The sequence below is a fragment of the Polyodon spathula genome, chromosome 11 (genome assembly GCF_017654505.1).
Source record: "Polyodon spathula isolate WHYD16114869_AA chromosome 11, ASM1765450v1, whole genome shotgun sequence".
NCBI lineage: Eukaryota > Metazoa > Chordata > Actinopteri > Acipenseriformes > Polyodontidae > Polyodon > Polyodon spathula.
In genome coordinates, this window is record NC_054544.1 from 35,446,859 (window position 1) to 35,469,273 (window position 22,415).

Below are 22,415 nucleotides of genomic sequence, written 5' to 3' on the forward strand. Positions count from 1 at the left end.
ATGGCCATAAAAGCCTGTAGCTATTGCAAAGTTGCCATTGGCCTCTTGGTAGCCTCTCTGATCAGTCTCCTTCTTGCTCGGTCTTCCAGTTTGGAGGGACAGCCTGATCTAGACAGGGTCTTGGTGGTGCTTATACCTTCCACTTCTTAATAATCGTCTTGACCATGCTCCAAGGGATATTCAAGGCCTTTGACATTTTTTTTATACCCGTCCCCCGATCTGTGTCTTTCCACAACTTTGTCCCAGAGTTCTTTTGAAAGTGCCTTGGTGCTCATGGTTGAGTCTTTGCTTTGAAATGCATTACCCAGCAGAGGGAACCTACAGGAACTGCTGAATTTATCCTGAAATCATGTGAATCACTACAATTTAACACATGTGGAGGCCACTTAACTTGGTGTGTGATTTTGAAAGCGATGGTTACACCTGAGCTCATTTAGGATTGCTATTACAAGGGGGGTGGACACTTATCCAACCAAGCTATTTCAGTTTTTATTTTGAATTAATTTTCTACAAATTTCTAGAATATTTTTTTCACTTGGAAGTTGTGGGGTAGGATGTGTAGATAAATGGAAAAAAAAGGATTTTAATTCCAGGCTACAAGGCAACAAAAGATGAAAACTTTGGAAGGGTGTAGACTTTCTATAGGCACTGTATTTGTATAAACAGGAATGACAATGTTATGCCTACTGTTGGAGCACAACAGTTTGGATAAAAGGGGACTTATTGTATTATAGTTTCATTTCTAAAGGGAATCGACATAAAAAGCATGGTTTCACCCAGGCAGTGTTTTTGGACCTGCAGACACCATAGCACATGTGTTGCTGTACAAACAAATGTTCATCTTATAACTAGGAAGCAGTTTATAGTATATTGCGTATCACCATCATCTTTACACTCCAGTTTATTTATAACGTGCTACTACTATATTTTGTTACCCAATATATAATATTATACTGCTATATAATATTACCCAATATTTCTGCTATTAGAGCTGTGTTGTATTACCCCTCAAATAATAAGCTGTAAATATTATTTATTTAATTTATTTTTATTAATTTAAAGGCATAACTTTTTTCTGATTTATTACTATAGAATGTCTGGGAAGCCTATTGTTTCTGTTAGGATTTTTAGGCTTCCAAGCCAGAATGGCAAGTTGAGTCAGAGCGAAAAACGATGGTCACATAGGTCACATGGTGTGGCTGCCATATTGGATTTCTCGAGAATTTTGGACAATTTAAAAAAATCTTCTCCGAAACTGCTTATCGCAGAGATGTGAAACTTGGTGCAATAGACTACCAATGTAGCCTAGATGTATACTTGTTCAAGAGAAGTAGACTGGTCTCATGGTCTGGTGGCCATATTGGATTTGTCAAATATTCAAACGTCGTCTTCTCACAAACCGTTATGCCGAATTTAAGCGAAATTTCACGTACATGGACTTGGCAAGGTTGTCTATCAAGTTTGTGTAAAGCAACTCGCTACATTTAAAAAAAAAAAAAAAGTCCATCGTGAGCCAATCAAATTTCAGCTATGGTCAAATTGCACATATTTGCACATACCTTGCTGAAGCTCAGATGCAGTACTTGTTGAGAACTCCTTTGAGAGTTTAGACCGTGTCATAGTTACAATATAATACACAAATTAACCATGACCTTTGACCTCTCCATAAGGTCAAATCAAAACTAGCTTATAACTCCTTACAGAGTACAGATAGGATAGTAGTTACTATGGAACACATATAGGAACCCATATATGCTCTATTTAAAAAAAAAAAAAAAAAAAAAAAAACTGCATGTCTAATACATAATCACCCCAGTGGCAGAGCAAGAGCTCTGCCTGGAAATGTGTGGGTGTTTTTGTCTGTTTTGTCGGTGGTTGGCAGGGATCGGGTCAATTCTGTTCCTGCCAAAAACATGTGAGAATGTGGCTGTTCCAAATAGAATAATTGGTGTTAATTAGGAACAGCCACATCATATGATACTGTGAGCTGTGTTTTTGTATATATTTTGAAAAATAAAAATATATTTAGAAAAATATTTTGAAAAATAAAAAATAAGCAGTTCAGTTCTGAGTCTCCTTTCAGCCTCCTGATCACCATAGACACACAGCCACTCAACCACAACCCCATCTTCAACTTCATGCAACAAGTAATGATCAATCTGTCCAACTATATTATCCATGTACTACCATTGCAGAATGACTGTGAAACATTAGTTAACATAACTGGAATGACTTTTAACTGAAAGTTTCTGTAATACGCCGTACCATTAGAATCAAAACAGTCCATCATGAGATGTAGGGGACCTAACCATAAAGTAGAGATGTAAAATTGTCAGCATGTGCTGTATCTTTAAATACTTGTACAGATATTTTGAAATTGAAGAACCACCAATGATATTTAAGGTAATAAGCAACAACAACGTAATGCTAAAGTACATGCAATCTTTTATTTACCCCAAGCATTTGTTAGGTTGAATTCATTTTCATGAATATTAAGAGGTTTCATCACACCATAAAGAATTTTGTAAATGATGTTGAGCTCTGTGCAGTTAACATCACTGGGGCTGTATTCCTAAATGTTACTGTGTGTTAATAGCAATTTGCTCATATTTGGCAACTTTTGCAACTGTCAATGACTTGGCAGCTTGATATATTTTGTATAGCTTGCTGAGCAAGTTGTTGGATAATATAATAAGTGGCTAGGAGTCTCTTGCAGTTTGGGGGTGGGATGGGGAGTGGGGAGTGTTCAAAAACTGGTTGGTGTAAGTTAATGTAATATCTTAAGTCTCTAATATCCCTTTCTGTATTAAAAAAAAATCCCCTTTTAAGCCACACTTTAAAAAAGGCTCCATTCAGAAGACATTGACAGTTGACAACCCAATAATGTGCAGCTAACAATATCCAGTAGATTACAGAAAAAGTCATAGGTTACAGAAAGACATGCAATAGAAAAGCAGTATACAGTTACCAGAATCCCCACAAAGCCAAATAAAACATTACACAAATAAAACAAACGTTTAAAAATATATGAAAAACTACCAAATGTTTATTTGCAGTATGAAGAAAAATATTTTTTTCCTAAACATTTACAGGACATTCAAGAGCTTCAGGTTTGTTTTCTACACTTGCTTCACTATTGCTAAGAAACAGGAAAATATGTTTATTACACATCTGTATGCTTGTATCGTTAGCTATTTTATTTACACCCGTGTGCTCTGGTGCACTTGCACATTCAATACCTTCAGTCTGTTTGCTGTACTTCTCTGTTAGTACACCTTTGGTCAGTATTCAGTTTGCATTGTCTCCTGTTGCTTTCTGTTCAGAGGACCAGTAGTCCGGTTGGAGGAGGGGTTCCTCTTTACATGGATACCTGTATTCTGTCTTTGGGAAGTCTGCATGCGTGCTACATGTCTGCATCTTACTTGTCATATTTAATGGGGCAAACTGCTCTGAGTAAACATAAGGGTTCTGGTAGTCTTTGACTGATTGGACGCTATACTCATCATATGCTTTTCCAGTCTTGTCATTATTGGTTTGGTCCAGCTGGTCCCAAGGCTCAGCAAATTGACCACTAAGTTGATCATTTAAGGTAGCTGGGCAGGTGTTCCATACGCTTTGTAAGGGTACTTGCGTCTGACGCAAGCCTTCCTCTAGAGATAATGTCTTTGGTGCTCTGACTGTGTCACTGTTTTGTGGTGCAGTAAATTTTGATTCATTTGCTGCAATGCCACAGTGGCTTCCTGCTGGCTCTTGTACCTCCTCTTCGCTTTTAATGAAATGCTTCTTCTGGTGCAATCCAAGGGCTGCTGAGGATTTGCAAACTTTAGGACAGTAGGAGCAGCTGTAACCTTTACCATGCTTTTCTAGATGCTTCTTCTCATGGCTCTTCTTGGTAGCCAGGTACAAGAAGCGCTGCGGGCAGAAAGAACATCGGTAGCGTTTCTCTGTGTTATGACTCCTCAAACTGTTGTTGAAACAGGAGCCATCTTCAATACAGTTCTTACAGACAAATTCTTTTTTGTCTAAAGGGAAGGCGTGGTTTACATAAGGAATTTCGTGGGGAGAAAATTGCTTTCCGCAAGTTTTACAGATGCAAGACTGCTCTTTAGCATTGCAGCTCATCTTGTGTACCTCTAATGCAGACAAGCTTGAAAACGCGTTTTGGCACATGATGCAGGAATAAGGCTGTTTGTACGCACCCTTTTGGAGGTATTTTTCCATTTCAGCTGGGTTAGAAATGACTGTGTCATGCAAACTGCAACTTGTGTCAATGTAGCCTTCAAGGCAGTCTTGATCTTTTGCATTTGATCTCAGATGTCTAGCAGGGATTTGAAGATTCTTGCATTTTCTCCTGTGTTTGGTCCTCAGTTTCTTTGCCCCTCTGGTTTTCTTTTTAGGTTTGTAAGAGTAATAAGGGCGCCACAGTTTGTCAGCTTTGTCGCGATCGGTCATGTCATCATACGTTTCATTTTCTATGAGTGGAGTTGTGTCTGTTCTTGCCCGTAAACTAGCATTCCTGTTGTTCCCTTTTGTTCCTGTTTCACTGCTCTGGTCCTCTTCTGCCAAACGACTCCACTTTCTTTTCCTTTGGAAGAGTTTTGATCCTTTAATACGCCTTCTCACCATAGCCTCATCGCCAATTTTTACTGTTATCTGGCAAAGAGGTGGAACTTGACTATCAAAAGAAGGACCTGGGCATGCTGGCTTGGCAATGTAGGTTTCTGTTTTGCTGCCTGGGTAGAGGATATTTGTAATTCTATTAGATGTATCACCAAATCCTTTTGGCTGGACCATCTCATCTGCTATTGTCTCTGTTATTTGCATACCTGACAGTTCCTCTTGCTTGAAATGTGTCCTCATATGACCTTTGTCATCGTTATCAGGTTCTGAAAAGCTGCTACCAGTCATTTCTAAGAATGGCACATCGCTGCAGTCTTTGTCATCATTGTTAAGTCCCACTTCATTCCCATGCACTATTACAGACGAGACTCTGTTGGTCTGCATTATAACGGAGGGTCCAGGGTATCCATAGCTGATTACAGATGAACCGGTACTGCTGGTGTTAGCCGGACATGGGGTTAAAAGGTTGTTGGTGTGAGTTGTTGTGCTCCGTGCTGTCTGTGGGCACCCTCCAGCTTCAGAAGATAGCCTATGACTTGGATTACTTGGTTGGTTGAAGTTAACACAAGGTGCTACTGATGCAACAATGTTTGGAGTGGCCATGAAGGTCAATGGCATAGAAAATAATGGCTGCCCCATACAAACTGCATCTGGACTATTTTTAGCACTGATAATGTTATTTTCAAAGTTGACTGATGGGGTGGTCAATGAGTTCTGAGGCCTTGGTGCTAAAGGAACTTGAAAAGGCGGATCATTGGAGTCTGCATTTTCAGCGAGGGTCTGGCTGTATGTTTTATATTGTTTTTTTCTAAATGTCGTGGGCAGAAGTCTGTAGAGTTTAAAAGGATACAGGTTGCTTTTAAAACCCCCGTGAGCTGACTTTTTGTTCACAGCCAGCCTCGGGTCAATGCCGTGAAAAGATTTCTGATGGTTTTTCAAAATGTAGTATGTCATGAAAGTCTCTAAACAGAAAATGCACTGGTATCTCCTTTCACCCGTGTGCCAGATCTCATGCTTGGTACGATATTCAGCCAAAGCAAAGACTTTATTGCAGTAATGGCATGGGTAGGCCCTCTGCCATGAATGGACATTTGCATGTCTCCTAAGGCTTGACAGAGTGACATAAGCACGTTTACACACGCTGCACACATGCATCCTTTGTCCGTCAACCACTTTCTCACTATTATCTGGTAAACTGGTAAACTCTGGTGAACTGTCTTTATCTATGTGATTACCAGAGCAGCTGTCTGATTTATCTTCTGGACATGCAAGCTGCACACTGCCGTCTGTACTGGAAGTATTGTCTACATTAGAGATACTGAGTTGAGGCTCACAGCTTTCATTCTCAGTTGCGTCGAGCTGTGCCTTACAGCATGTTTGTTCATGATTACGTAGCCTTTTAAGGTGCGTGAATTTCTTATGGCAAAATTTACATGCCAAACGACTGACAAAATGTTTTTTGTGTACCTGTGTATGGATGTTCAGCAATGCTTTGTTGCTGAAGGTCTCGGAGCAGTATTCACATCTGTAAGTGGCTACATGTGGATCTGTGGCCACAGCAGAAATGACTGATTCTGATCCAGAGCTATTGTGTGTCATCTGTGGGACATTTCCATTACTAGTTAATTCGAATGTCTTGTTGTGATGACTTGTTGGAATGGTTGTAAGGTTCAGTGTGGCATGTGCTATTTTGGTGTACTGTACGTCTGCAACTTTACCTAGAGTACTCGGAATATGACGTTTCTTCAGTGGATTGCATCTCTGGTTCATCAGGTGATTAATAGGTGCTTCAGTGGGGGGGCTGTCTTTTCTTAAATCGTTAACAGGTGTCTCACAAAGCTCTGTTGTTATCTGGACCTGATCTACAGCGGAAGACACAGCATAAGAATGTTCTGATAAAGCGTGGGTCTGCTCGCCATTTGCTGCTGCTGCTTCATTGAGAGTGGGGCATATAACCTGGAATTGTTCAGTTTCCTGGGTCCTTTTAGCACTAGCTCTCAAGTCAAGTGGAGAAAATGGGTCATTGCTGGTTCCTGCCTCAAAAATGGAAAATGCATTGGTGATTCTTGGACCATTCAGACAGACAGATTCTTCAGTGCTTTGGTCACTGATGCCACTGCTGGTTTCATTTTTCAACAAAGAATAGCGGACTGTCTGCACAGAGGAATCGGGTGCTGCAGGTGGGACTAACTCGGACAAGCCGCGTCTATGTGCTGCATCAAAGGATCGATTCCCCTGGTGACTCAAGTCCCTTAGGTTTTCTAGAAAGGGAATTCCTAATTCTTTACCTGCAGCTGTAAGAGCTTTTACATCTTCAGTTCCTGTCATCTCCACTTTAGCACTGTAAATAAAGTGAAGTATTCCAGCAAATACATCAGACCCAATGTTTGGCAGCTCCAAGACTTGACCTGAAACCCACACCTCTTGGGTAGAAAATGCATTCTTGAAGTAAAGGCTAGATGCTGCTAACACATTCTTGTGGGCCTTGAACTTGATGTCTTCCACAACAATGGTGACATCGCAGAACAGGCCCTGAGTGCGTTGATCATTTAAGCAGCGGAGAATAGCCTGGGAATGGGTGCTGTCCATAAGATCTCCTGTACCTGGAGACATGACTGTCATCTAGAAGAATAAAAAGAAGGTAGATTCATTAACTCAGTATGGTTTCAATGCAGTCTTGTTTAAAGAAGGTATTATTATTTTATTTATTTCCTAACAGACGCCTTTATCCAGGGCAACTTACAATTGTTACAAAATATCACAGTACAAAATATCACAGTACAAAGTATCACGTTACAGAGTATCATATTACAGATAAGAGCAGTTATAAAGTACAATAAAATCAACAGCAAATAAGATCATTGATAATTGGTAGCCCAGGTACTGCACATCATTACTTTTAAGCCATGCTTTTCCTGTCTGGTTGGAGATGCATGTATGTCTGTATCACACCCCATACATATTTCCTTGTGTAATTTTCCTTTTGTCCACTGGGTGGTAGCAGTGCTTTAATATCATTGCCAATGCAAAAAAAAAAAAAAAAAGTGCATGATTCTCACTGTTTGATTTATTTGATTGCATTCTGCAGTGGGTCTGATGCTTGCAGTTCTGAAGTAAGGCCTGTGAATTTGGACTGGAATAAAATATAAACATCAGTCTCATCCCTTATCACCTCAGAACGCACACTTCCGGGTCTGTCATTCTACCCATTCACGCGCAGTGAATTATTTAAACGATGTGCTCACTAATGTAATTAAGAATACAGCACAACACAACAGAAGTTTATACATGAGACCATGAGAAACTAATGACATTATTTTTTATGACATTTTAAAAGCATCATGAAGACACATTTTCTAAAATATATTGATTAAATGGTTCCTTTTGTTTTAATTTTGTAAATTTAAGAATTGCAACAATTTGCAATATTTTGATGGTAAGTCTCATTAGTGCCATGTTTGAGAGATTTACCACGTGTCACTTGGACTGGGTTGAAAGCCATTTTAATCAGTCCATTTTGTTTCCATCAACAGCAGGCCAAGATGAAAATGGTTTGAATGGAAAGTCTTACAGTATCAGCCCCAGTTAGTGGGCTTGCAGTTATTCATCCAGTTATTATAAGCCCAGTGCATGTTTGGTAATAATGGACAGCAGAAAAAAAAATGCAGGCAGAATGGAGGGCTATCAGTGAAATATTAGAAGATAAAATTGTTCAGAAATGTGAGTTATAAAGAAACATAGTGAATATTTCCTTGTGTATCATCCAGTTTGAAAATAAGTTGATAAGGAGTGATTTAATATATACCAAACAAAACATCCAACCCAGCCTGCTGACAACTACTCTAAAGATACTGAGCAACGCTATTCACCATAGAGTTTAGGAGCTGCGTCACCACAGAGCAACTAGAACCTTCCACGGTATGACCAGCCACAAGTCTTTTACTCCATCTTACAGAGAAGGTGTAGTAGAAAAACGGTATCAAATTAGATTGACTGGGTTATGCTGCTCATAAGGGAATATGCTTATGACCTATATAAATAATATACTTCTAGTATATATGTTGAAGTGAAAATACAACAGTATATAGAGGAGTGTTTCTGCCTGGTACAGGAGAGTAGAGCTCAGGTGGCTAATGGATTACCCATGGGTGGTGTCTGGAGGGGCAGACATTATATATTTTTTTCTGTTCAATTGATGCAGTTCAAATCTTGCACCTTAAAACCAATGTTTTCTTACAACTTGGTCCTACACATTCTGTGATAATAATTATTCTGTGCACATCAAGCAACAAAACAGTGAGGAGCTTCAAATGTCATTTTAATCAATTTATCACATTTCTGCCCCCTGAGCTTGCCTGGAGAGTCCTTACTGCCTGGTATCGAACAGACTGACAAAAAAAAAAAAAATGAAACTACTTCGAGATTAATTATGTAATTAATTTTGTAAGTTCCGTCTCGGACTGGCAGGACGTACTCTAACCCCCCCCCCCCCCCCCCCCCCCCCCCCCCCCCCCCTCCAAAAAAAATGCTGAGACCACATGCTATAATATTACCCAGTGGGGTTGTGTCAAAAATTACAGCGTCGTTTACATACATCCGCAAATTACGTATAGACGAACTGTGTCTTGAGTTGCAGTAGATTTGAACGTCCATCTCACACTTATTATGTTATGCTTTATATTTGTCAGTTTCATTCGCGAATTTTACCTCTCTTATTATTATTATTATTATTATTATTATTATTTTCAATGTAATTACAAAGTACACATTTTAGAATAGAAGCTTGAATTAAAATAGATTATCGCAGGGAACTGTTTTGCGCTTTGATTCCTGTAGAAAATGGCAAAGCCACACCTTCCTTATAAACGTGACAAGCAATTGCCAATTGACAGTATTAAGCAACAGCCCTCATATCATGAAGCTTGTTACATATGTCTTATTGAAAAGATTATAGATTTTAATGTACATCAGTAAAAAACAAAAGTTTTTAAATTGGCTTATATATTTAACGTCATCCTGTAAACACATAAAGACTGCTTCCTAATATGATAACCAAGTACTCCTGACTTATTAGTTAGGGAATGATTTGCTTAAAATTTGTACAAATAAAGTGATGTCTTGATAAGCGTGTGCGTCTTGTTCAAGCTGTTTTGGCAGCTTTGGGTGAAAAAGATGCCGGAACGCTTCTGTTTGCGGATGTACCAAGTGTATTCCTGCCAAGCAGAAAACTTCAATACAGGAATGTCTGTAGTTCAGCCTTTTTGTTTTTGTTTCTATTCCCTCCATCCTTTTAATCAAGACAAGTCAAAGTATCTCACCACTCTCCTATCGCTCTGTGTCTCACTATCTGAAGCAATGGGTCAACAGCATCTGTTTCAGAGGATGACTTTGCATTTCGTTGTGATACATCAAAACAAAAAAAATCACTGTTTCCGTCCCACATCAGTAAAATTCTAATGTTCAGCTTAGTGTTCTTTGGCACAAAATGGGTCAATCATCTGTCCTTCACTGCACAATCTAATCTGCTTTATAATGGTCGACTGTACTGCAAACTGCTCGAAAAACATATTGCATACATGTACAGCACGCCACTCCAGCTTCAGAAGTGCCCTGCTCTTCAATCTATCAGAAAATATCTCAAGAGCCTGTAGAGATCTGTCCCGTTTTTGTTTTCTGGATTATTTGTCACATAAAGCACATTAATGCTGGTCTTGAATTTATCTCTAGGACAGACAGCAATTAAAATAATTGCATAGTAAAATACAATTAGCAAAAATAAAATGACAAGGGACTTTCTTTTGGGAGCAGTTTTGTTCTTACGTACCGCAAGTAACAAAAAAAAACAAAACAAAAAAAAAAATAGTGGATGGATAACCACCATTGCTGATTCCTTTCTAATCACATTAAACCTATGATAATATTAAAGTCTGCCCTCTCTACCAGTTCCTTTTGTATTTCCCCAAACATGTCAGCTGTAGTATGTTGTTACTATGTGACTATAAGTGTTCTATGATGCCATATTCTTTTTTTTTGTTTTCTATTAACCTTTTTTTTAATGTATTAGTTGGTGGTTCCTGCTTGTAATCACTGTATTCTGCAATATGGAACTAATTCTGCTGAGCCACTGAACCATTTTGGGGGAAAGAGTTTGCATCTGCATGTTAAAATAAAATTTCTCTTTCGTCATGTTTTCATGATTTTAATGTTACGTTTTTTTATGTTAGGTTTAGGAAATGACCTCACACTACGTTGCTGCCTACACAGAGTATCTTTTGAATTTACTGTGCTTGTTTATACGAGAAGGCTTACGCCACCTTCAATGCTGTTTATAAAGCATGCACATTGATTTTACGTATACTGCAACCAAATCAATAAATGTTAATATAAATGTATTACATTAAAAAAAAAAAAACGTGCACAAGTGATTGCATAATGATTTTGTATTGGCAATGATGACTAATTTTCAACAACTGCTCTGTGGCTGTGACCGTGCTATTTCTCGCCCACACAGTGGCCATTTTAAAGTCAACTGCAGCAGTTGCTGCAAAGATAAAATGGCTGCTGTCAAACTATATGCTTAACATTCTGTATCATGCTACTGTACAATATTATAATACTGTTATTCTTTATATGTTAAGAAAAAGACATAAAGCAGAAATGCAAAAAAAAAAAGGCATAGAGCATTTGATTCAAAAAGGAAATATTGCTGTGCACTATTTGAACCGAGATGAAATACAGAAAGAAGGCAGTTATTTATAGCTTCAACCTAAGCCTAATCTTCACTGTGCCGTTTTTTTTATTTTTATTGTTTTATTTTGAAATTAATATTAGTATTTTTGTGTTTAGGAATTTCAAGGGTTTGGGCGTTGTTAAAAATCAACCAAACAGGAATGTGAGCTGTAATATAAATGTAATAAGCTAAAATATTCTGAAAATATTTATATCGTCCACACTTTCCATGCAATTCAATTTACAGTGTGGTGGCAGGTTCACTCTGAGGCCTGTAACACAAAGACAGAACCCTTCATTTGTTTCTACCATATGATATGTGCAAACCGAATTGTACATAGCAGTTGGAACCGCAGAAATGTAAACCGCTTTGTACTTTTCATTTAGATCTGTCTGTTTTATTTTTTATTTTTTGCTTCTGAAACAGGGTGATAATGAAACCAAATGTATGTGCATATGGTAGCTTCTCACTGTGAAGAAAATAACTCGGCTGCTTTATCCCCTCGGGTTCAAACAGGATGTGGTTGCCAAGGAAACATGCTGTGGCGCAGTATTTATTGTGATCCAACTGAATTCTAAGCAACTGCATCAATCGTCTAGGGATTTATGCAAATGTATTATAAATAATATCCATTTTATCTCTTTCAAAATCTATACCCGTGATAATATGTGAAATATGCAGATGACAATGTTTGTTTTTAAATTCTTTAGTATATGTATTGCTTCATCAGTAATCATATTTCTAATATGGTATGGAACTTACAACTGGGAAATGTACATTGGAAATTATTACTGGCATTGAAAGCACCTACAGTTTGACACAATTCTGGTTTACTGACATCTCAATAGCTTTTTTATATTTTATCATACATTAAAAAAAAAAAACTGAAATTCTAACCTTTTACCTTTCTTGCATTTTAAAGTGAATTTTTGCCCCATCCCCACCCACTCCCTTTCTCAACGTGCCACTTGGTGTAAAATAAAAAGGTGGTTTATTGCAAAAGTTAATTATTCGTCATTTAAGTGTCCAACCTGCCACGCCCAAAATACATATTGCCATCTGATCACTTTTATGAAAATCTTTTCATAAACCAACCTATTTTAATGCCACTAAAATTTCTTCGTATCATTTTGAATACACATGAATATTTTTAAACAAATATAGAAAAACTAAAAATCATTCTGCATTGGCTTTTTTATGTCGGTTACTTTTTTTTGTATGAAGTACAAAAGGTTAAATAACAGATTTAAAAAAAATAAATAAATTTAAAGCTGTATAACATGCATAACATACCTGGAAACATCAGTGAAAATGATGGCGCAGGACATTAGCGTAAAACGACATAATTCTGTAGAAATCTTCTATTTGCAATCTATACAATTTGGAAGCACAAAAAAACTGACAAATAGAAGGCGAAAGCAGCAGTGTGTTTTCTGGTTTGCTTTTTGTTGTTTAATTTTTTTTTTTATGTAAGAGACTGCGTTCCAGAGAATTCCGCACATCAGAGGCACAGTCAACATTTCTCATCTCCAAAGCTTGTAGATGTCTCCTTTGCAAAGCTTTTTTTCTTTTCTTCACTGACTTAAAAGCCTAAAGCTGACCATTGCAAATGGGCACTTGTCACTTGCTGAAAATCAACCTATTGATATCCATGCCAGAAATATTAGTCCCAAGTTCCAAAGTCTGTCGCAGAGCAAGCACTGCATTAATGTTAAAAATAGCCTTATCGTGCTTGCAACCTGCATTACAAACCTAGAGCATTTTAAAGCTGAAGCGGAAACATCAACTTTATTTAGCAGGTGCAGACTGAGTAACATATAAATGCATTTCTGAGCATATCAGGACCTGCCTTAAAATGTATGTAAAATTGGGCTTCACGTCATGCTTTGGATGAATAGCTAGCAGAAGTCTGACTACAAGCCCATCAAATACTATATTTCAGCTCCTTGCAGGCGACCATAAATATCTTCCAGTACAGCATTAACCAGTCGAGGAGCTACTGTACAGCAAGACCTGGCACAAGCACAGCATTTACATACTCACATCCACAACACCAGAAGTGGCAAAGTAAAATCAATACAGAGCATGCAGAGACGAGATGCAGTGTTAATCCTGCCTTCCTGCCATTTTAAGCTTGCGGGAGTACAGCTCAGATAGAACCACACTGCAGCAGAGAGCTCAGCCAAGGGAGAAGGTAAGGGACATCTCACCTTAAATGCAGTTGCTGATTAATGTAAACAGTGACATTTCATTAACGGCTGCTGAGCGCTGGATGGACAGGGTAGAAGACAACAGGGAACACGGTCATCAACTGGTGATGCAAAATGAGCCCAGTGGCTAAAGGGAGGAGAGCTAACCCAAATTCAGCTCTGAGATAGGGTAGCTGGCACATCCCTTGCAGATGCTTTCTGAACAGCACTAACTTACCGTGGTGTGCACATGTATTTGCACGCTCACAAGGAATCCTATTTACAGTGTAAACATTTTTTTTTTTTTTTTTTGCGGTGCTGATCTAAATACCCTTGACAGCTGCATCAGTAGTTAAGCAGCGGCATTCTTAGTTGTGAAAATGTGAATGCTGAGCTGCAAAGAGTAGCAGCAAGCCTCTGTTATTTTCCATTCTGCATCACTAAAGTATCTTTTAGCTGAAGCAAACACTCTGCACACAGACAGCCTCGTCACATGAGTGCCTGTTTGTGCTTGAGCTGAAACCCATTAACCACAAACACAGCTACTAAAACCATTTCTGGAGGATGACACTTCACTGCATTTTAATAAGCCCCAGTAGTTACCTGAGCAGATCTCGGCTTCTATTAAAGCAATAGAAAGTAAACATGGCCCCGCTTGCCAATGCTCACTTTTTTATACAGATGCCAGACATTGGATGCAAAAGAATAAAATGAAACATTTTGAAATTATACTGACCTAAATAAGGAAACAAGCAGCAGATTTCAGATTTTATGTTCAGGACCGCAGCCAGGAAACTGTAACTTGTAAGCGAAAGAACACCAAAGCTGAGACAAGAGGTGTTGTATCAGTAGAATATAATAAAAAATAAAACCCCTGCAATGCTGCTCACTGCAACAAAGACAAGTTGTAGCGCAGGCTAGCTTCGTACTGTATTGCCATTTTCCTAGCGGTACTTGCCTTGTCTCGCTGACATCATCGGGTCCAGCAATGCAGCTTTTATTCTGCTTTTACAGCCACAGACAGACCTGCCAGCCTAGAGCCATCTTAAAACACACAGATTTTTGCAGCCAGCTCGTATTCTCTGGTTTCAGCGGACTAGGTTGTGCCGTGTTGTTATGTAACACCCGTCTATTTTAATCTCCTGTTGGGAAGAAAACCTGTGGATGTTCAAACTACTAATTTAAAACATATACTGATTTGCCAGAGAATTGGCTCTTTTTGTTCAGTTTGTGTCTGAAGCACCATCTTGCGGGATATCATATACCGGTATACTCCTTTTTAGCATAAAGTAATATCAGACATTGCTAATTTTAAACCAGGATAATGATTAATTAAGATACCCCAATACAGTAGAGATTTCTTCCTCCAAAAAAGAACAGTCTAGATGGGTATTACAACATATAGACACAAGCAGAATCCTTTTTCTGAATCGTAGGTTCATTTGTAGGCTGGCTGCTTCCTGGTATCCGGAGAGATTATCAATTATTAGGGAAAATGTTTAAGTCTAGAAACTGCTATACTGATTTTAATGTTCACTGTTCATGCAAGACTGTATTAGAGTAGGTTATGTAGCTTCTAACGTTTAATAAAAACTAGCAGCAATAGCTCTGAACTACACCATCTTTTTCTGTTTTAATACATTGTCCTTTCAATCCTTGAAATTTCCTGTTGTGTATTATCATTGTAGTATTGTTATTATATTTGTAAATGTTTTGTTATAGTTCTTCATTCTTTTTTTTTTTCTTGTACTCAAAAAAAACCCAAAATAAGATATACAATAGAAAAAAAAAAAAAAATTAGGATTAGGCTGATAACTGAGGGTGAATATAGACCTTCTGGAAGTGAAAATACTATTACTGGTTATAAAGGCCAGATTTTAATGTGCAGTAAATTACTTCAAATTAAGAAGCTTAGCCTATTCAACAGTGATTTAAGAGACTAGACGTGTTTTTTTTTTTGTGTGTTTTGGAGGGATGGGCTACTACCTACGGAGGGATGCCGAATTTACAATATATATGTATTAACTTCTATATATATATAATATATACCGATATATATATATTATAATATATATACATATTTAGCCTGATACCATGCTAGGAAGGATTTTATGATTTGTATTAATCTGGAAATGAGACCAATTTACTACACAGTGGCTTTAGAAAGGCCTGAGCAGTTTTAAGAAAGTTGCTTTTTTGTTTGGACATTTCATTCTCAACTTGGGCTTTTATTTATGTTAATTATAAAGAAGTAAGTGTTAGTCTGTATACTGTATGGATTCTAATTTAGATACAATCTGCTGTATATTTTATATAGAGAGGTTAAAGGTTCGGTAAATACAGAAACATTTATATCCTTAAGCAAACAACTAAAATTAAACTCAAACATCCCAGTTTCACACAGCTAATGCTGTCCTATCAGTATGTACATATGGTAATGTTGTAAGTGTGAGCTATATCTTAATTGTGAGCCCAGCAAAAGTAGGTACAATATTAATACCAATTAATTTTTACAACAATACCAAGGCACAACCACTAAGCAGCTATTGAGAGAGATAGCTTATATTTAGAGGTAGACATTATAATATTGAAAATGCATAATGAAACCATTATCAACAACTGTGATCTACCATATAACTGTATATAGCATCAGCAGCATAAGAGGTATCAATTCATCAGTTTCTCCCTGAATTTGGGGATAACTACATTGCAAAGGTTTCTAGGAGTATCTAATGAGTCGCTTATGGTCCAGTTTATTTACTTTAGTAAATGCTTAGGAACATAGGCTTTGTTACAAAAAACTTGATTAAAATATTGTCTTGTGGGTAATAAAAAACATTACAGTATGTGCAATGTATATCTCACAGACCTCAATTAGTACTAATCTTGAACTACCATACCTAAGGTAACATTAGGTGTTCCAAGGTTAGCGCTAAACTCTGATTCCAATGGTCGTGTTCTAACCTTAACTTGCGTTCCAGCTTTTAAAGCAGACGTGATTGTCTGTACCCAGGAGCGTTTGGGCTCATGCTGAGTCATTATTTGTAAATTTGCCCCTAGTACTAATACTTATTGAAACCACTCAGCACTTTAGGTTAAACTAGTAAAATGCAACCAGGCAGGGAATTACACAATGCGAAAAAAGCAACCCTGCACCTTTTGTAAAATAGAGCCTCTCTTTTATTGTGGTCTTGTGACTGTTACATTTAGTATGCTGTTTACAGAGCATTCAGATTCAGAGCACAGAATGATGTATAGGGCTAATCACTTTTCATCTGATCAGCCTTGCTTGCATTTCTTCACACTATAAAACCTGGCTTTCTAAATGAGTAAGTGTGTGTGTGTGTGTGTGTGTGTGTGTATATGTATATGTATATGTATATGTATATAATATATACACACACACACCTTTATAAAAGGAATGAATGTTTGATGAGAGGAAGGAGCATGCTGTGAGTAAGTGTAGATCACCAGGATAGCTGTGCTTGGGTTTTGTTCTTGTGCTGTGTGCATTTAGGAGTATTTTTGTTCAAACTGTTATATTGTTCCTGTGTTTTGTTTGTTTTGTGTTTATTAAAAGTGTACAGAAAGTGCTAAGCTACAGTTCCTGTGTTTGGTTGCTATTTTGGCAGCCACATTGCCACTAATATGTGTGTGTGTGTGTGTGTAATATATATATATATATATTATAACAAATGTGTGCATTAACTGAATATTTAACTTGAAAAAGAATTAGAAAACAAATGAGTAGGTGTGTCTTTATGAACCAGTGAAAAGAAGTATTAGGCTAACCAAGCTTATTAGCTGGAGTTTGGCATTTTTATTCCTACAGCCCAAGCTCCACTAAATTATAAGGAAGGAAAACAATGCTAGCTAATACACTGCATGCTTGTGTTGCAGACAGGATCACATCTGAGCCCGTGTGTGTGTAGGATCTGTAAAGATGAAGATCACTGAGGAGCAAGTTTGACATTTTTGCTTCTGAACTTTTTTTTTGTCTTTCAGGAGGCCTTCATAGGCCCAGTGTTTTTAAAACAGAACACCGACTTATACAGCACTTTGTACATGAGATTATAATAATAATAATAATAATAATAATAATAATAATAATAATAATAATAATAATAAAATAGTTCATGAATAAATTACTATATTGTTATTTTGGTAGTTGTATCACTGTTCCTAATTACCGACACTGTTTACGAGACATTTAATTGTATTTATAAACAGACCAAATAGAACTTTGTAGTCAAATTATGACTAGACAAAAGTTCAACGTAATTTCAAAATATGATGACTTAAACTTAAATAAAACATTTATTGAACAACAAGACTAAACTAAACCTTAAAAGTGCATAACCGTGTCAAAACAGACTAATACAATTTACCTTGACTATTAGGGATTTACTCAACTTCTAAAATTATATGCCATGTAGTACTCTTGCTACAGTATATGCACCATTCTTTTTAAGAAATAGAGTGATGCTAATTTAGTAGAGCTAGAGATAGATTTGGAAATTGTTTTGTCCTAATTTTAAAACATTAATAGTCTTTTTTTTTTCTTTTAGAAAACAAACGTGTTCATTTTAAATTGGAGCCCAAGTAAATCAGCGGCCTTACTCTTTCTAAGCCTAGCCTTCTGTACTGTATATGGACAGCAGCAATTGCTGCTACACCCATGCATCCTACATATTTGGCACATACCAGGCAATTCGAAAGATGTAATACCCTGATGCTGTATGTAGAGGTCATACGAATCCCTTTTAATCCAGATTAAGGAGCAGGGATTCAACTAGCCTGTTTATAGCTGAGCTTGTTACATCACGGCTTGTATATCCCAGTATCACGACCATTTATGCCAATTTCAATGTCTTGCACGCAATTTAGTCTGAATTCTATATATATATATATATATATATAATATATATATATATATATATATAGATATATATATATATAATATATAGATATATTTCACCTGATTATTTTCAAATATGATGTAGTGTTTATATATCTAAAAGGTTTATTCTGTAAACATCTGGAAGGATTTCAAAACTAATTTGTTTCATAATGCTGTATATAGTAACATATATTATATAATAGCATATAAACTACTGTCCCTAAACTTGAGAGATGTTGCTTACGGTTGTCCTGCCCTGCGTTGAGAATGCGAGGCCAGACATCTGTGCTGTCCATCAGCCAAGAGCCGTTCTTCAGCCACACTGCGCTGTCTAGCTGTGGAGAGGAAAGCACCAACACGGTAAAGGCAAGCAGTGGTTTTGGCATCCTGAACTTGAAGTGGAGGCCACTCCCAAACAGATCTAGATCAAACTCATTAATAAAAGGTTATTGGTTTTAAAAAAATGATATATGTATAATATAAAATCATTTTTCTAGATATAGTCCCCAATGTTCTCCTCGGGTAAAAGCTTACGCACTTTACCAGGAGGTCATCATGAACATTGAGTGCATTTGCAGACAGAAGAACACGCAGTACCTTAATTCCTTTGTGATGTTGGTAGCTATTATTGTACTTGTTTCTACATATCCGGAGGAGTTGCTAATTCTGTTTTTAGCTTTCTTTATTAATCTTTACCTATAAACTGACAGACCCTACTCCTACACAATGCGTCAGTAAGATCTATAGGCTGGATAGACACCTTGTACTTGTTGCTGCTTGTACCTCATGAGGTTTGTCGTGGACAGTCATAGAAATGTTTTTTATAAAATAAAATTAGTAACTAAGCCTGTGTAACTTGACATTGTACACTGCAGCATAAGGCTCTACACCCCATATTTTTCTTTTGTGTTATATATATATATATATAGCTACTTGCACAATATTTTATTTGTACTCACTTTTGTGATTTAGTATTATATTGTGAACTGCTCTGTTATTCTAGGTTTTAACGCCTCAGGGCCTCAGCATACTGACTGGTGATCATATATGTGGAATACCTGTCGTTTCCTTTTCCAAATGCTATGTACCTTTATATTGGTTATGAACCACACTGATTGGTTAATGCAGTCCAATGCGATACCTTCATGACACCATATATTTTTATAGGGTAATAGAAATATTGTAATCCACATTTTCTAAAAAAAAAGGGTGTGTGTGAACTATGCATGAGCTGCAGAGTCACTTACAACAACATCTCACCCCAAAGATGGAGCACAAGGAGGTTAAGTGACTTGCTCAGTGGCTGAGCTGGGATTTGAACTGGGGACCTGCTGGTTACAAGGCCGTTTCTTAAATCAATGAACTGCACAGCCTCCTAATTTAATTCTGTTTTTATGAAAGTATTATACTATTGCTATTTTATTTTAGTAATTGCAGTGATTGTTTCAGACAGTTCTCTTATTTTTTTAATTTTGTTTTTATCATTTTCTGTCGTAGCTAGGACTGTTAATGGGTTTCACAATGCTTTGAGATCATTAATTGATATTTTGACATGGCAGTTGCAAATAGACCCAAGACATATAAATTATAATTAAAACGGTACACAGAGATTTGTTTTTAACACTGTATTGTATATTCTATCATTAGGGGTTGGGGCAGACCTAGGAGAATTACTTTAGATAGAAAAGTCTGAATCCTGTAATTACAAGATCACAACATTTCTAAACGCCACAGTATTTAGACAATCTCATCTAACACTGACCACTCACACTCGCCAATCATGGCACGGATTTTGCAGTTTGTGCATATCATGAATGTCGAATGGTCTTAGCCTAAAAAAACGTTTTTTTATTTTTTTTTATTTGAACTTTTAACACAATAACCATGATAGTTGAGTCCTCACTTCTGCTGCTGCTGCTGCTTTTTTACAATGATGTCATACATACGTATTATGGTCTGCATAACTAAACCACAGCACCCATACTTATCAGACGATTTCCAGGTAAGGAAATTGGATAGGAGGTCAAAGTTAAGGTCATTAAACAAATTCCACAATGATGGTTATTTCTGTACATCTTCTGAGTTTCAAGTTAGTACAACAACAATCAAACATCAATGGCTCTGAACTGCTCCTTTGGAAACTCTCAAACTCTTTTTGATTGGTGGTTGCATTTCTCTTTCTGCCTCTGCTATATTTACTCTTGTGCAGCTGAGCGTCCATTTTAGGGAGTGGTTGTTTATTAAAATACAGCTGGTTGGCTTTACAATTTTGTACCATGCTGTAGCTTAGGCAATACTAAAAATATATGTCAAAAGATATTTATTGTTGGCTGTGACTGCATGAGGAAAAAAAAAAAAACTTCTAAAAGTGGACTGTCTCCTTAGGGATTCCAGAGGAAAGACATCCAGCTCTGAAAGGACTGCACTATTAACAATATGCAGAAAAGTTTGAATTCTGATGCAGACGAATTGTTTCTTAATGTTAGTCAGTCTGTAGGTTGTCACCTGTTAACTGTACCTTTTTTAAATTAAACTTTAGCTATTCAAGGGGAAGTGATGGCGTAAGCAAAATAAAATACATGGCAAACAAAACACGTGATGTAGTGATTTACAGTTTATATAACTACATATTATGTAACTAACATTCTTGCATACTGTATTTTAATTGATATAGCCTACACTTGTACACAGCATTCTTTCATTAACCTGGATTTAAACGATTTACCTTCTTCAGTTCCTGTGGTTTGGTCTTTTCTGCAGTGTGCGAGGCTCTCTTTCTATTCCTTGTTCCTTAGCTAGTCTGACAGGGCCTGAAACCCACACAATGTCTGCTGTCATCGTTGCGTCACAGGATTTGCCTGGAACACTGAGCATGGAATCTGCCAACAACGTCAAGTGACCTGAAGAGGCTGTGACACAGCGGGAATAAACACACAGAAAAAAAAAACACTTCACTTCGCTATCCATTCCCAACATGTGGGAGTAAGGTGGAATATATTTGCTTTGTGTAGTCAAGAAGACTAGGAGAAATACATTGTATAATGTTACTAATCTTCATTTAAAATTTAAAAAGAACAGATCAGTTTCAAGAACTACTGTAATTAGTTCACTCAACCACATCAGACATGTTGTTTTGCTACTGTATAACTGGTTGTGTTTTTTTTTTTTTAGTGTTTTTAATCTGCAATAATATGTTGCATAGTAAGTAGTTCAAATGTCAGGGGCAATTTAATTATGGAGGGGCACTTTAGGGGTTTTCACATATAATACAATGTAATACAAATACAACTGTGTTGATTATGAGAAATCTGCAATAGCATAATCTGAAGCAAAACTCAATTTAAATGAAGTGGAAAAAACCACGCACACACACACACACACACACACAATTGTGTACCTATCTTCCTGCTACTTCACAAATTCTCAAGTGCGTTGAACCCCACCATAGGCACCCATTTAGTATTAACCTGGACCAGTGGTGTATCCAGGATTTTGTTTCGGGAGTGGATGGAGATTTTGTGATGGTTAATAACACTGGTATAGTGCAAATAAATACAAAAATAACAAACAAAAAAAAACAAACAAACAGAAAAAACACTTTATTGCTGACATTAAATGCTGGGTGAGATTGGATCTGATTTAAGAAGCTGACTGACTACTGAAGTACTAAAAATATGAACGCTGTTAACACATAATTAATGATTTAAAATTATCGTTTTTCTCTTAATAAACCACAAATGTAATATATTGTGATCATGAACAGAACAGACCCGAAATGCATCTATATGTGTCATATCATGTGCTACTTTAATTAAACTGGTGGTATATTAAAAAAAACAAAAAAAACATCATACATCTATATTGAATACTTTGTACAGCAGCTCCTTCCATTTATAGTACTTCGACACAAGAGAGGGTAGTACAAAAAAAAAAAAAAAAAAAAAAAAAAAACGTCCTGGTTTCACAAACCTGATTT

General features: G+C 37.0%; 1 protein-coding gene across 3 annotated transcripts; it reads right to left on the minus strand.

Moving 5' to 3' along the window:
• Positions 1 to 1,772: 1,772 nt before the first annotated feature.
• On the minus strand, positions 1,773 to 22,372 carry zbtb38 (zinc finger and BTB domain containing 38). Of its 3 annotated transcripts, XM_041264095.1 has the most exons (3): positions 21,165 to 22,372; positions 18,684 to 18,774; positions 1,773 to 7,242 (listed from the first exon to the last, which is right to left on the minus strand). In XM_041264095.1, exons 2-3 carry the CDS (start codon positions 18,720 to 18,722, stop codon positions 3,289 to 3,291), a joined length of 3,993 nt encoding a protein of 1,330 aa, XP_041120029.1. In that variant the 5' UTR covers positions 18,723 to 18,774; positions 21,165 to 22,372; the 3' UTR covers positions 1,773 to 3,288. The 3 variants fall into 3 exon arrangements, with proteins under 3 accessions (XP_041120029.1, XP_041120031.1, XP_041120030.1); XM_041264097.1 differs by lacking the exons at positions 18,684 to 18,774; positions 21,165 to 22,372 and adding an exon at positions 13,561 to 14,584; XM_041264096.1 differs by lacking the exons at positions 18,684 to 18,774; positions 21,165 to 22,372 and adding an exon at positions 12,644 to 13,525.
• Positions 22,373 to 22,415: the final 43 nt, after the last annotated feature.